Source organism: Salvelinus namaycush, chromosome 10 (assembly GCF_016432855.1).
Source record: "Salvelinus namaycush isolate Seneca chromosome 10, SaNama_1.0, whole genome shotgun sequence".
Taxonomy (NCBI): domain Eukaryota; kingdom Metazoa; phylum Chordata; class Actinopteri; order Salmoniformes; family Salmonidae; genus Salvelinus; species Salvelinus namaycush.
This window is the reverse complement of record NC_052316.1, coordinates 36,490,086-36,506,350: the sequence shown is the minus strand read 5'-3', so window position 1 is coordinate 36,506,350 and position 16,265 is coordinate 36,490,086. Positions and strand designations below refer to the sequence as shown.

Below are 16,265 nucleotides of genomic sequence, written 5' to 3'. Positions count from 1 at the left end.
ACCTTTGTCTGATGTTCATCTATCCTGAGTATTCTCCTAGGTGGTAACGGTAGCCTGGAGAAAACTCTCTCTCTCTCTCTCTCTCTCTCTCTCTCTCTCTCTCTCTCTCTCTCTCTCTCTCTCGCTCTCTCTCCCTCTCTCTCTCTCTCTATCTCTTTTTCTCTCTCTCTCTCTCGCCTGCGTACCTCTTAACTTCTTATGGCTGCAGGGGCAGTATTGAGTAGCTTGGATGAAAGGTGCACAGAGGTGCCCAGAGTAAACAGCCTGCTCCTCAGTCATAGTTGCTAATATTTGCATATTATTATTAGTATTGGATAGAAAACACTCTGAAGTTTCTAAAACTGTTTGAATTATGTCTGTGAGTATAACATAACTCATATGGCAGGCAAAAACCTGAGAAGTTCCACTTCCTGTTTGGATTTTTTCTGGGGGTGGCAGATTTTCAACCAAGCTCTCATTGAAATTACAGCGAGATATTGATGAGTTTTCTGCTTCCACTAGATGTCAACAGTCAATAGAACTTTGTCTGATGACTCTAATGTGAAGGGGGGCCGAAGGAGACAGAAATTAGTCACCACTGCCACGAGCTGACCATGCTTTGACCACGCACGTTCACGTGATAGGCAGCTCCGTTCCATCACTCAACTGAAGTCAATCTAATTCTCCGGTTGGAACATCAAGATGTATGTTAACAACATTCTAAAGAGTGATTCAGTACATCGTTTGACATGTTTCTACTGACTGTTATGGAACTTTTGGACATTTCGTCACGTTATAGTGGACGCGCTTTGTGACTTTGGAATTGTTTACCAAACGCGCTAACCAAAGTAGCTAATTGGACATAAATAACAGACATTATCGAACAAATCAAGCATTTATTGTGGACCTGGGATTCCTAGGACTGCATTCTGATGAAGTTCATCAAAGGTAAGGAAACATTTATCATGTATTTTCTGGTTTCTGTTGACTCCAACATGGCGGCTAATTTGGCTATTGTTCTGAGCGCCGTCTCAGATTATTGCATGATTTGCTTTTTCCGTAAAGTTTTTTTTAAATCTGACACAGCGGTTGCATTAAGGAGAGGTATATCTATAATTCCATGTGTATAATTTGTATTATCGTCTACATTTATGATGAGTATTTCTGTTGAAACGATGTGGCTATGCAAAATCACTTGATGTTTTTGGAACTAGTGAATGTAACGCGCCAATGTAAACTCAGATTATTTGATATAAATATGAACTTTATCAAACAAAACATGCATGTATTGTGTAACATGAAGTCCTATGAGTGTCATCGGATGAAGATCATCAAAGGTTAGTGATTAATTTTATCTCTATTTCTGCTTTTTGTGACTGCTATATTTCGCTGGAAAAATGGCTGTGCTTATTGTGGTTTGGTGGTGACCTAACGTAATCGTTTGTAGTGCTTTCGCTGAAAAGCATATTTGAAATCGGACACTTTGGTGGGATTAACGACAAGATTACCTTTAAAATGATATAAGACACATGTATGTTTGAGGAATTTTAATTATGAGATTTCTGTTGTTTGAATTTGGCGCCCTGCACTTTCACTGGCTGTTGTCATATCGATCCCGTTAGCGGGATTGCAGCCATAGGAAGTTAAATAAAGACCCTCTTTCCAATGAATGTGGCTCATCTTCCTTGTATGTCTTTTCCTCTGTTGCAGTAGAGTAGGCTGGGCTCGTCACCTTTCTGTTCTGAATCACCAGTCGTCATATAAACCATCCAAATAGCTGGAGCACTTAGCAACCGTGGAACACCTGGCATTTGAACCCGTGATCCTCGCTTCATTGGTTTTCCGAGTTCCGACACTTGAAGTTCCCTCCAAATAGCATAGCACCCATGAGCACCAACAACACCCCCGTGGTATGTCTAGTTGAGAGGGTTTTACTAAACCATATCACCTTGCTGCTCTGCTAATGTAAACCTAGGACTAAGACCTGACTGGATGGGATCTACACAACTTCTCTCTCTGGCTTTTCATCGTTGAGGTGCAGTGAAATAGGTTGTTTTAATGGGTCAGACATAGTAGTACAGCACCACAGGAGAACATTAGGGTTAAATGTATTGCTCACATTGACAGATTTTCACATCATTGGCTCAGGTATTCGAGTCATCAACCTTTCGGTCACTGGCCCAACGCCCTAACCACGAGGTTATCTGTCGCCAACACATTAGAGGAGGAAGTAGCTCCACTTGTAAAGCAGGCATTATTTGACTGCTCAGCCTCAGACACACAGAGCCCTGGTCTGGTATGGTGGGTTTTCCTAACTGGTTCAGACCCAGACATCTCTCTGACGGGGATGTGGGCTGCGCTGTGCAGACAGCAGTGGTGTGATGGCTGTGGCCAAGTCGTTAACCTAACCTTGTCTGTGGTGAAAGTTGGTTGGCACCAGATGCCCCTGTAGTTCAACCTTCCCAAGTTCTCTCACGTCACCCCGCTCCTCCGCTCTCTCCACTGGCTTCCAGTTGAAGCTCGCATCTGCTACAAGACCATGGTGCTTGCCTACGGAGCTGTGAGGGGAACGGCACCTCCGTACCTTCAGGCTCTGATCAGGCCCTACACCCAAACAAGGGCACTGCGTTCATCCACCTCTGGCCTGCTCGCCTCCCTACCTCTGAGGAAGTACAGTTCCCGCTCAGCCCAGTCAAAACTGTTCGCTGCTCTGGCACCCCAATGGTGGAACAAACTCCCTCACGACGCCAGGTCAGCGGAGTCAATCACCACCTTCCGGAGACACCTGAAACCCCACCTCTTTAAGGAATACCTAGGATAGGATAAAGTAATCCTTCTAACCCCCCCCCCCTTAAAAGATTTAGATGCACTATTGTAAAGTGGCTGTTCCACTGGATATCATAAGGTGAATGCACCAATTTGTAAGTCGCTCTGGATAAGAGCGTCTGCTAAATGACTTAAATGTAAATGTAAATGTAGTTGATGGAAAAGCTTCAATTTCGAACCCAACCCCTTCAATGTGGGACGTTAAACAAAGGATGCATATACACTGAGTGTACAAAACATTAAGAACACCGGCTCTTTCCTTGACACAGACTGACCAGGTGAATCCAGGTGAAAGCTATGATTCCTTATTGATGTCACTTGTTTAAATCCACTTCAATCAGTGGAGATGAAGGAGAGGAAACAGGTCAAAGAAGGATTTTTACTTTAGACAATTGAGACATGGATTGTGTATGTGTGTCATTCAGAGGGTGAATGGGCAAGACAAAAGATTTAAGTGCCTTTGAACGAGGTATGGTAGTAGGTGCCAGGCGCACCGGTTTTAGTGTGTCAAGAACTGCAACGCTGCTGGGTTTTTCACACTCAACAGTTTCCCATGTGTATCAAGAATTGTCCACCACCCAAAGGACATCCAGCCAACTTGACACAACTGTGGAAAGCATTGGAGTCAACATGGGCCAGCATCCCTGTGGAACGCTTTCGACACCTTGTAGAGTCCATGCCCCGACGAATTGAGGCTGCTCTGAGGGCAAAATCGGGGGATGCAACTCAATATTAGGAAGGTGTTCTTAATGTTTGGTATACTCAGTGTATTATACCATTTCCTTGTGCTACCCCTTGTCAATTCCATTGTAATTGTACTGTATAATTTCAATGTGAAAATTGCTTGTCTTTAAGTGGATAAGTGCTGGTTTCAGTTGTTGTTTCAGCATGGTTGGAGAGAGAAGCGTACTTTATCTAAATCTTCCTGACCGCACACGTACAGAGAGAAGCGTACTTTATCTAAATCTTCCTGACTGCACACGTACAGAGAGAAGCGTACTTTATCTAAATCTTCCTGACCGTACACGTACAGAGAGAAGCGTACTTTATCTAAATCTTCCTGACTGCACACGTACAGAGAGAAGCGTACTTTATCTAAATCTTCCTGACCGCACACGTACAGAGAGAAGCGTACTTTATCTAAATCTTCCTGACCGCACACGTACAGAGAGAAGCGTACTTTATCTAAATCTTCCTGACCGTACATGTACAGAGAGAAGCGTACTTTATCTAAATCTTCCTGGCCGTACACGTACAGAGAGAAGCGTACTTTATCTAAATCTTCCTGACTGCACACGTACAGAGAGAAGCGTACTTTATCTAAATCTTCCTGACCGCACACGTACAGAGAGAAGCGTACTTTATCTAAATCTTCCTGACCGCACACATACAGAGAGAAGCGTACTTTATCTAAATCTTCCTGACCGTACACGTACAGAGAGAAGCGTACTTTATCTAAATCTTCCTGGCCGTACACGTACAGAGAGAAGCGTACTTTATCTAAATCTTCCTGACCGTACACGTACAGAGAGAAGCGTACTTTATCTAAATCTTCCTGACCGCACACGTACAGAGAGAAGCGTACTTTATCTAAATCTTCCTGACCGTACACGTACAGAGAGAAGCGTACTTTATCTAAATCTTCCTGACCGCACACGTACAGAGAGAAGCGTACTTTATCTAAATCTTCCTGACCGTACACGTACAGAGAGAAGCGTACTTTATCTAAATCTTCCTGACCGTACACGTACAGAGAGAAGCGTACTTTATCTAAATCTTCCTGACTGCACACGTACAGAGAGAAGCGTACTTTATCTAAATCTTCCTGACCGTACACGTACAGAGAGAAGCGTACTTTATCTAAATCTTCCTGACCGTACACGTACAGAGAGAAGCGTACTTTATCTAAATCTTCCTGGCCGTACACGTACAGAGAGAAGCGTACTTTATCTAAATCTTCCTGACCGTACACGTACAGAGAGAAGCGTACTTTATCTAAATCTTCCTGACTGCACACGTACAGAGAGAAGCGTCCTGTTTTCCTCTCTGGTTTGTCAGAAGGAAATCTCGGACATTGATGGATGTGTTCTGGTATGACCTTTCAGCCTGGTGTAGATGCCATGGGACAGCAGCAAGGCCTCTTGAGGTTTCCCAGTTGATGCTTTTGAAACACTTTGCATCCTAAATCAGCTAGCTAACACCACAGAGACACACACATACACAAGCACACACCGCAGTAACCCGACACACACACACATTATCCATCAATGAGTCATGACTGACTCATCCTCAGACCCCAAACCCCCACTCTGTGCTAGAGGCAGGGGGCGGATAGAGAGGAACTCTTTGTCTCTGTTTGTAAATTGTGTTGTGAAATGTGAGGTCTGAGGGAAGAAGGGAAGAAACAGAGGGATGAGAATATAAATAAGAACCAGACCTGTGTGTGTCTGACGTGCCTGGTTGATGTACTGAAATCTGAAAGCTTCAGTTGACGGTTGTTATGACGATGGGCTAGTGGAACCTGAAATAGGCTTTAAATGAACACCATGCCCTGTTGACCTTCTTCAAATAAAGGAGAGAAGGACTTGGGGCTTTCACATACACACACACACACACACAAAAACACAAATACACAAACACCCCTCCCTGCACTTTGCAGCTGAATGCTTGAATGGCCGTCAGTCAAAACAAGTGAAATGCTATGCTCCAAACCCCCAGAGACAGAGTGTGAACTACTGGGGAGCCAGGGTGGAGTTAAGCTCTCCTGAACGAGACATAAGCTCTTCTAAAGGCAACAAAAGTCTAACTTTGAGGGGGGTCTATAAACATTGCTAATTTGACCGAGACGCACGCCGACAGCAAGACGCATCAATCTTACCGGAGAAAACATCAGAGCATAGTGCCCCTTATGTAATACTCTTTTTGACCAGAAACCATCAGATAAATGGGCTACACATACTGAGACAGAGGGGCCATGTCTTGCTCGCTCAAATGCTTTCTCTGGTGTGATAGATGCAGCCACTTGCGAATTAAAGGAAAAGTATGAAACATTATTTTTTCCAATTTTTGGGAAAATGAATACTGAATGTTATTACTGAATACTGAATGTTATTACACTTATTACACTTATTACACTTCTGGTTTGTGTAACAGATGTCTCTTTCCATTCTTCAAATGGCGCGTGCACCGTGCACTGTTTGAATGCTGGAATTATTTTGTAGTGGACGAACGTACACCGCTGCAGGTAGCCTACTTTTTGAAGTGGTTTGTTTGACAATCAGATGAAAACATCTGTTTGTGTTCATGACACAATGGAAATGTAATACATTTTTACCATTAAATGACACGCGCGTGCACACAAAGAGGCCCCCCCGAATGTCACGGTATACTTAGCAGGTCATCTTATATTTCTTTTTTTCATTTTGTTTTACTATTTGTATAAATATTTTTAATGACAGAATTTAAGCAGTTATAATTCATGGTTATTGTGTGGTAAAATAAAACAGGTCATCAGTAGTGATGGACAGGTATTGATTGTAGTGAAGCTATCTGACGTGTCACATGGACTCTGTCTGACATATATAAACTTGAACTCTGTCTGACATATTATGTTTATAAAGGGAAAAGTATGTCCAAAATGCAGTCATGCTTTTGTATCATTTTGTCCCTTTGTTACTATATATGTGTTTCCACTGTCTGTATTTCCTCAGCTCTGGGGCGGCTATGTAACTCAATCCACATCTATTCAGAGTGTTGGGTATGGGCTGAAAGAGAGGCCTAGGAGCCTTCCTAACCAATCGCAGTTGTCAATATCTCAGTCAGATCTCATTGGCTGTATAAGATACCTTACAGAAAGCGATGACAAACTTAAATCACTGATGAACAGCACAGATCAGTCAGTCAGAAAGGAGATGAGAAGAGGTGTCTGTAAAGAAGCTTATCCAAATTCCCCTCACTGAGGACTGGAGTTTGTTTGGGAACCTTACCCTGTGTGAATCAGCCTGTGTGGTTTCCACTGTAACTATGTTCTTATTGCAAAACACTGTTGGACCTCCTTCTCTAATAAAGAGATTTAGATTATGGGAATCGGGTGGTGAACTTTGCCACAGTATGGAGCAGCAGAGATGACATTTTAACTTTGACCCCCCCTGTATGTAGTGAAGGGTGCTGCCTGCTATAAATAAGTGCTGACCCTCTGTGTGTCACTGTCAGGGCTCCAAGGGCGATCCAGGACTGTCCCCAGGTCAGGCCCCGCCAGGAGACAAGGTAAAGACTCATCTGGCGTAGTCTCCCCCCCTCTCCCTCCCTCTCTCCATTCCTCTCTCTCTCTCTCTCTCTCTCTCTCTCTCCCTCTCTCTCTCTCTCTCTCTCTCTCTCTCTCTCTCTCTCTCTCTCCCTCCCTCTCTCCATTCCTCTCTCTCTCTCTCCCTCTCTCTCTCTCTCTCTCTCTCTCTCTCTCTCTCTCTCTCTCTCTCTCTGTCTCGCTCTCTCTCTCTTTCAATTCAATTAAATTGACTTTATTGACATGGCAAGTTCATTATTACTTACATTGTCAAAGTATACATATAGAAAGAAAGAAATATATATATTTATATATATATAATATATATATATATATATATTTATATATATATATATAATATGTATATATATTTATATATAAATAAATGGTGGGACCAACAGCAATAATAATACTAGTAGTGGACATGGGATTACCATTAACAACAACTACAACAACAATATTAATCAGAACAACAATACATTAAAGCAATGGTAGTAGACCAGTGTCAACATGACTGAGAAGACATATGACCTGGTATGAAAGACAAAACAAAACAAGATGGGAAATATTATCGACATTACGTTGCACTTTTCACTGGCTGTCCCTCAGGTTGTGGCAGGAGGACACATATTTGGTTGCCAAAACTGCACATTTTGGCTTTTCAGCTCTCTCTCTCTCTCTCTCTCTCTCTTTCTCTCTGAATGTCTTACCATCCCTCAATCCCTCGTTATTGGTGCTCTGTTTGCTTTTCCTCTCATGCGCTCCATCTCCATCTCTTCCCAGTGATACTCTACAGTGCCTCTCCCTATGCGCCCCTTTAAGAATGGATACTCACCCTCTTCTCTGACCCCATATCTTTTAACTTCACTTTTAGCAACATCCATTCCCTCCCTGACTCTCTCTCCTTCCTCCCTCTTGTCTATCACTGGTCTTTTTCATTCCACCTCTGACGTCCCTGTGCCCCTCTCTCTCTCTCTCTCTCTCTCTCTCTCTCTCTCTTTTCACCGTGTGTTTTTATCTCAGTTACCTCAGTTTCAGTCTCTTCTTACCCTTATCTGATATTTTTTAATAGTTTAAATTTCTTTACCTGGCGAATATTGTCATATGAAAAGAGTCTTGCTAAGAACTTTTTCTTCTACTGTGGTCGAAGAAGGAGGGATCTAACTAATGTTGCTGTCATGGTTTCCTCCCTCTGTTTCCAGGGTGACAGAGGTCCACAAGGTGTTCCAGGTCCAGACGGGTTCGCAGGTCCAATGGTAAGAGTTCAGTGGTTAACGGTTATAACACCGTTATGCAAAAAATTAAGTACCTTACTGTAATAGATGTGCAGTAAAATGGGCGAAAGAAGCTTTTTAGAAGAAAAAAATATTTCAAATGCAATAATTTTGCTAGGACTGTCTGGAAGGGGTCTGAGTGGGGAGGGGGAAACTGAAAAATATCTGTTATTGGCAGAAAGGTTTGGAACTTTTTTTGTTATTGGTCTATTAACCAATTTACTGCATGGTGATGTCACCATGGAAAGGCGAAACTCCCGCCCATTCAAACCTGCTGATTAGTAAATACCACTGATCAAATACATTTTTTTACACTTTTATAGGGTTAGTTTCATCAGCTGTTTTACAATATGAATTTTGAATGCACTGGGCCTTTAACCTCTAGCTGTGCCAGAAACAAATGATCTAAGCAACTGGCGTGCCATTGGCTCTTTAAGACATGAATAATGAGAACGGTCCTGATCCAAAGAGATTATCCGATTATCAGTTTGAGTTCACTGCATGAGCTTCTGTCCTGAATCTGAGGCATTTCTGCTCACCTCACACACGATTTCCCCACTGTATAAGCCTCCTAAGTGTTACCCACACCTTAAGCAGAGGCTTCCAGCGGTCCCTGGCTGTGGTCAGGAATCAGGATAATGTTACCCAGCCACAGAGAACGTCTGTCTCTCAGACAGGGGCCGGGGGGCTCCTTGTCTTACCCCCCCCCCCCCCCCCCCCCCTCAGCCCACCCTGCTATCGCGCCGTCGGGCTGGACACACACATTCACAGATACACACACACGGGCAGCATAGGGAGGTGGCGTCGCCGCGAGACCTGTCTGCAGCCGAGCTCCCCTGCCAGAACCTGAGAACCACCAGGGCCAAGGGTCATCTTTAAGAGGAAAGGCAGTCTGAGGGAGTTTATGGCCCCGATGACAGGCACACTTTCTGATGCCTCTTCAAAAGAGCAAATGGCGTGAGGAGAAGGAGGAAGCAGGGAAGGAACCAATTCAGTTCATACATCAGCACACACAGCAAAGCTCTCTCAAATGTATTCAGTTTAGTCTCAGAGTTAAGAGCGTTTATCGGTCTCCACATACTATAGCTGGCTGTGGACTGCTACTGTACTGCTACTGCCCCTAGTCTTACTGTAAGGGGTGCGTGTTGGTGGCAGGGAAGTCAGCCGCAGGAGAACGAACTTGGTCTAAACGGAGTTCTTTAATAAATGCTGACAAAACTCCAAAACAACCAAAATTTACAAAATAACAAAGTGGGTACAAAACCCGTCGCACACCAACACTAAATAGCACATCACATACAATCAAAACAATCTCCGACAAGGACATGAGGGGAAAGAGAGGGTTAAATACACAACATGTAATTGATGGGATTGGAACCAGGTGTGAAGGAAGACAAGACAAAACCAATGGAAAATGAAAATGGATCAGTGATAGCGAGAAGGACGGTGAAGTCGACCGCCGAACACCGTCCGGACAAGGAGAGGGACCGACTTCGGCGGAAGTCGTGACACTTACTCTGTCTATCCCTCAGACCTGGGTTCAAATACTATAATTTCAAATACTTTAGCTGTGCTTGATTGAGCTTGCCTGTTGCATGGAATCAATAGAAAACACCAGGCAGGCTAAAGCAAACGCAAAAAGTATTTCAAATATTTCAAATAGTATTGGAACCTAGTTCTACTCTCCACATATCTGTCTGAGGTTGGACTTTACCTTTGCCTCCCAGGAGGAGACAGACAAATGTTAGCTGATACCCAGCCCATCAACTGTGCCCCGGGAAGGTATTTTCAGAGGAAATTACTGACTTCGGCCGTAGCCCTTTACCACCGAGGGGGCTTTTTATTGAGTCTTAACTTCTAGTTCCTCCCAAACCCGGATCCGGGAGCACCCCCGTCAGTAAAAAAGCTGACTAGCATAGCCTAGCATAGCGTCACAAGTAAATACTAGCATCTAAATATCATTAAATCACAAGTCCAAGACACCAGATGAAAGATACACATCTTGTGAATCCAGCCATCATTTCTGATTTTTAAAATGTTTTACAGGGAAGACACAATATGTAAATCTATTAGCTAACCACGTTAGCAAAAGACACCACTTTTCTTACTCCACCATTTTTTTACTGCATCAGTAGCTATCACAAATTCGACCAAATAAAGATATAAATAGCCACTAACCAAGAAACAACTTCATCAGATGACAGTCTGATAACATATTTATTGTATAGCATATGTTTTGTTAGAAAAATTTGCATATTTCAGGTATAAATCATAGTTTACCATTGCAGCCACCATCACAACTCTCACCAAAGCAACTAGAATAACTACAGAGATCATCGTGTATTACCTAATTACTCATCATAAAACATTTCTTAAAAATACACAGCGTACAGCAAATGAAAGACACAGATCTTGTGAATCCAGCCAATATATTTTACAGCGAAAACACAATATAGCGTTATATTAGCTTACCACAATAGCAAACATCACAACAGCATTGATTCAAGCCAAAAATAGCGATAACGTATAAACCACCAAAATATATTAATTTTTTCACTAACCTTCTCAGAATTCTTCAGATGACAGTCCTATAACATCATCTTACACAATGCATTTAGAGTTTGTTCGAAAATGTGCATATTTAGTGGCACAAATCGTGGTTATACAATGAGAAAAGTTGCCAAGCTGCCCAGAAAATGTCGGGAGAAATCTTTGGAGAGGCACCTATTCTAATCAGTAACTAATCCAAAACTTGACTAAAAAATACAGGTTGGACAGCAAATGAAAGACAAATTAGTTCTTAATGCAATCGCTGTGTTACATTTTTAAAATTAACGTTACTTCAACATACAGCGTGCGCTAAAGCGAGACCGCACCGAAATTCATGGCGGAATTATTATTTGACATTTGTCAACATAAATACGAATTAACAGCATAAAGACTGCTTACTATTTGCTGAGCTTCCATCAGAATCTTGGGCAAGGTGTCCTTTCTCCAGAACAATCGTCTTTTGGTTGAAAGATGTCCTCTTCTCCTGTCGAAATAGCAGCTAACGATAGCCACCCACTGGAGAGGTGTCCAACTCGTGAAAGCGCGTGACAAAGAAATCCCAGAAAATCGCAATAAACTGATATAAACTGCTATAAGTCGGTTTAAATTAACTACCTTATGATGTCTTTAACAACTATAACGAATAAAAACATGACCGGAGATATAGAACTGCTAAAACGAAAGCTTTGCAGGACGCCATTGTGATGTCCCTCTTGCGCCAGGCGCCCCGTTGAAAAGAACGGTACTTCCGTTCCACGGTCTTATATAGGGCCCCAGATGGTGCAATCCACTCCATTCAAATTCTCACCGCTTACTGACATCTAGAGGAAGGCGTATGCAGTGCATGTAGCCCCGTAGCTTACATGGGGACTTATAAACTGACCTCAGAACAGGGACCTCGATTTCAGAAATCTCACTTCCTGACAGGAAATCTGCTGCAGAATGAGTTCTGTTTCACTCAGAGAAATAATTCAATCGGTTTTAGAAACTAGAGAGTGTTTTCTATCCAATAGTAATAATAATATGCATATTGTACGAGCAAGAATTGAGTACGAGGCAGTTTAATTTGGGAACGTAATTATTACAAAGTCCCAACAGCACCCCCTATTACCGTGTCACAACCTAGGAAACTCTGGAGGAGAAGAAAGGAGCTACGTGGAACGCAGGCCTGTAAAAAAATGTTCACTCTCCTGTCCCAAACAAATATGAGCTATTTGTAGATTCACCGTACTGGCCTCAGAATCACTGATCTACAAATCACCTTGCCCCCCCAAGTAACTACTCAGATTTGTGATAAAGGGCCTGCCGAGTGGCACAGCGGTCTAAGGCACTGCATCGCAGTGGTGAGGCGTCACTACAGATCCGGGTTTGATCCCGGGCTGTGTCACAGCTGGCCAGGACCAGGAGACCCATAAGGCGGTGCACAATTGGCCCAGCGTCGTCCGGGATAGGGGAGGGTTTGGCCGGCCGGGATGTCCTTGTCCCATCGCGCTCTAGCGACTCCTTGTCAGCTTGCAGCGGCACCTGCAAGCTGACTTCGGTCGCCAGTTGTACGGTGTTTCCTCTGACACATTGGTGCGGCTGGCTTCCGGGTTAAGCGAGCAGTGTGTCAAGGAGCAGTGCGACTTGGCAGGGTCGTTTTTCGGAGGACGAATGACTCTCGACCTTCACCTCTCCTGAGTGTTTTAGAGGGGTTCACACACGCCTGCTGACCCGGAGCAGAAAAAGCCTTGCCATGCCCAGACCAGGTCACAAGTAAATCTCCACACCCTTTGACCCTTGACCTCTGTGGTGGCACCAGACCATGACCTTTAACCGCTAGGGTGGCATCAGACTGCTGGGTGCTGGGAAGGAGGAAGGAAGCTCTGGAATGTTCCAGAATCCTTAGACAACACTGGGCGTCCTGTCTCTGAATGATTGTATGGCTGAAATGCACACAGACTGAACTTTGGCTACCTGGCTATGTATACTGCCTCCTACAGACTAAATCATCACAGGTGTACAATCACTCTCTTTACCCACCCCCCCCTCTCTCTCTTGCTCTCTCTTTACTGACCCAGATCTTAAGTGTTCAGATATCAGTGTGTATGACTCAGTCAGTCAGGGTTCCTATACTGGATACCTAATGTAGAGCAGGTGACATTCTCTTTTCAGTCCTCTTTGTCTCTGGTCGTCCTGAATGTGTTGTGTCTCTACCTGCAGGGTCCTAAGGGCTATCCAGGGCCATCAGGACAGCCAGGGGAACAGGTGAGTCGTTAGCGTTCATTGGGTCAGAGGGGTCGTCACCCACATGTCCTAAACCTGTTCCTTTTACTGTTAGGAACAGGCCAGGTCAACTTTGAGGCTAGAGCTTGACACACGCACACCCACACACATCCACACACATCCACACAGAGAGAGAGAGAGAGAGAGGCACAGACAGCTCATTAGATGTATAGTCAGGTCCCTTCCTTCTCTGTGAAGAAGAAATGTTTCCCTTGTCGACACATAGCATCCAAACAGAGTGCTCTCAGGCAGCACACTGAAATCTGGTGAGGTGTTGCGATGACTTCAGCACCAGGTGCCACTCTGTGCCCTGAGGTGATTGGTCAGGGTTCAGGCTGGAACAGGAAGGGGAGGAGAAGAGAGTGTTCTGCTACAGTCTGTCTGTACACACAGTCTTTCTGGGTCTCTGCCCACTATATTACAGTACCAGAGGCAGGATCCTGGAAGCACAGAGGAGGGAAGGGGGATGGGTGTGGAGAGGGGTACACAGAGTCAGTAGACAGGGCGGCTGGAGGATAGAGGGTAAGAGTGCAGTGGAGTGGCGGGTGAGGGTGAACAGTGCCTGTTTTATTCCTGAGCTGGCAGCGTTGGCAAGGGCCAATGTTTCTCTTCTTACATACTGCTCTCTCTCTCTCTCTCTTTCTCTCTCTTTCTCTCTCTTTCTCTCTCTCTTTCTTTCTCTCACCCTCTCTCTCTCCCTCTCTCTCTCTCTTTCTCTCTCTCGCTCTCTCTCTTTCTCTCTTTTTCTGCAGGGCATACCAGGACTCCCAGGAGTGACTGGGGCTGCAGGTTACCCTGGCAGGCAGGTGCAGTGAATACTCTCCAGATTCCTCCATCCATCCTCTTGGTTTGACCACATTACCCAGAATTCTAACTGTGCACTATCATATGGCTGTACTCAGAAATGCATATCATGTTCACCTGTCTCTCCCCAAACTACAGTAGTGACACATTCCCAGTCTCTTAATTAGACTAGTGAAACAACAATTGACTAATGCTCTTTTCGCTTGAAATATTTAGCAAAATAGCTTGAATAATTTTGATTTCCCCCTTTTATTAATTGAAGATTATATAGAAGACAGGTTTTGTATCTGTAAGACAGTGAATGTTTGAACTAAAAGTTCATGCTCAGAAATGCTAACAGGGATCTATAATGTAGCTGAGAGTAAGCTATGACCAGCATGTTTCCTTAGTCTATTTTTACTTCTAAGACAATCAGTCTATCCAATCAAACGAAATGTACAAATGTATGTGTTTTATGTGTGGAAATATACTGGGAATTGTCCTGTATAACAGACAGTCTCTCTCTACACTGTTTTGTGTGACAATGCCCTCTTCTCATGCTGCTCTCTTTTGTTACAGGGTTTGGCTGGGCCAGAAGGTAACCCAGGTCCTAAAGGTGTACGTGTAAGTACAGCTCCCTACTTCCTGCCCTCTCCCCTCTCCCCTCTCCCCTCTCCCCTCTCCCCTCTTCCCTCCGCTGCGCTCAGCTCTGTTAGAGGGAATACTTAATTTCCTGAAGGGATTAGACAGTGTCAGGCCTGCAGCTTGATCCAGGACCTGTGTTATGTTAACAAGGTGCTGGCTCCTGCTGCAGAAAATTCAACTGGGACAGGTCTGGGATCTGTGTTTGCTCAGTATATCGTCTGCTCTGTTGTGAGAGCTGCCCATTTCTTTCTTCTGGAGGAAGCACAGGCATGCTCTCTCGAGAACAGAGGGAGGGAATAGAGGAGGGAAGAGATGAGAGAGAGGGTGAGGGAGAAAAGAGAGAGAGGGTGGAGCATAGATATAATGATTTGGAGGAGGGTATGAAGAGGTGGAGGAATAAAAAGGAAAAACTTGGTTTGCTCTGTTAAAGTATGGGAAGTGTAAGGGGTATCCCTCACAGGTTGTCCTTTGTGTTATGCCTACATGATATGTTCATATCAGAGAAAGAATGACATCAGCCTATTAGGAAAAATACAGGACATCTCTGGCAGATTGCCATAGCTGAAGAATGTGGAAAGAGAGAGAGAGAGAGAGAGAGAGAGAGAGAGAGAGAGAGAGAGAGAGAGAGAGAGAGAGAGAGAGAGAGAGAGAGAGAGAGAGAGAGAGAGAGAGAGAGAGAGAGAGAGAGAGAGAGAGAGAGAGAGAGAGAGAGAGAGAGAGAGAGAGAGAGAGAGAGAGAGAGAGAGAGAGAGAGAGAGAGAGAGAGAGAGAGAGGAGGAGATGAAAGAGAGAGAGAGACAGAGAGAGAGGGGGGGATGAAAGAGAGAGAGAGGAGGAGATGAAAGAGAGAGAGAGAGAGAGAGAGGAGGAGATGAAAGAGAGGAGGAGATGAGAGAGAGAGAGCGAGAGAGAGAGAAGGAGATGAGAGAGAGAGAGCGAGAGAGAGAGAAGGAGATGAGAGAGAGAGAGCGAGAGAGAGAGAAGGAGATGGAAGAGAGTGAGAGAGAGAGAGAGAGAGAGAGAGCAAGAGAGAGAGGAGGAGATGAAAGAGAGGAGGAGATGAGAGAGAGAGAGTGAGAGAGAGAGAGAGAGAGAGAGAGAGGAGATGAAAGAGAGAGAGAGCGAGAGAGAGAGGAGTAGATGAAAGAGAGAGAGAGAGAGAGAGGAGGAGATGAAAGAGAGAGATAGGAGGAGATGAAAGAGAGCGAGAGAGAGCGAGAGAGAGAGGAGGAGATGAAAGAGAGAGAGAGAGAGAGAGAGAGAGAGAGATAGGAGGAGATGAAAGCGAGAGAGAGGAGGAGATGAAAGAGAGAGAGAGAGAGAGATAGGAGGAGATGAAAGCAAGAGAGAGGAGGAGATGAAAGAGAGAGAGAGAGAGAGAGAGAGAGAGGAGGAGATGAAAGAGAGAGAGAGGAGGAGATGAAAGAGAAAGAATGACAGAAAGAATGGAAAGAAAATATGAAGGAAGAGAGAGATCAGAGACAGAGAGAGAGGGGGAGAGATATTTAGTCGTCTCCTGTACATGGTGTATTATTGCTGACTGAAGGAACATGTGATTCTAGTTAGGAAGAAACCAAAACATAGCAGATATGCTGCCAGTCCGCCACTATTCCAGACTGCTGTCTGCTCTTATTATAGAAATCTCCTGTCCCCCGCACTGG

The 16,265-nt window shown here is 44.3% G+C and overlaps 1 protein-coding gene across 3 annotated transcripts in view; it reads left to right on the top strand.

The window, feature by feature from the left end:
* The window catches only part of LOC120055000 (collagen alpha-1(XXIV) chain-like), a 234,981-nt gene that overhangs the window by 64,852 nt on the left and 153,864 nt on the right, over positions 1-16,265 (top strand). For all 3 annotated transcript variants that reach the window (XR_005477653.1, XM_039002817.1, XM_039002816.1), the window contains 5 exons: positions 7,018-7,071; positions 8,290-8,343; positions 13,114-13,158; positions 13,929-13,982; positions 14,539-14,583. Coding sequence is in view for 2 of the 3 variants with exons in the window: in XM_039002817.1 (XP_038858745.1) it covers positions 7,018-7,071; positions 8,290-8,343; positions 13,114-13,158; positions 13,929-13,982; positions 14,539-14,583 (252 nt within the window). In the remaining variant the exon portion in view is untranslated. The remainder of the gene's footprint in view (positions 1-7,017; positions 7,072-8,289; positions 8,344-13,113; positions 13,159-13,928; positions 13,983-14,538; positions 14,584-16,265) is intronic.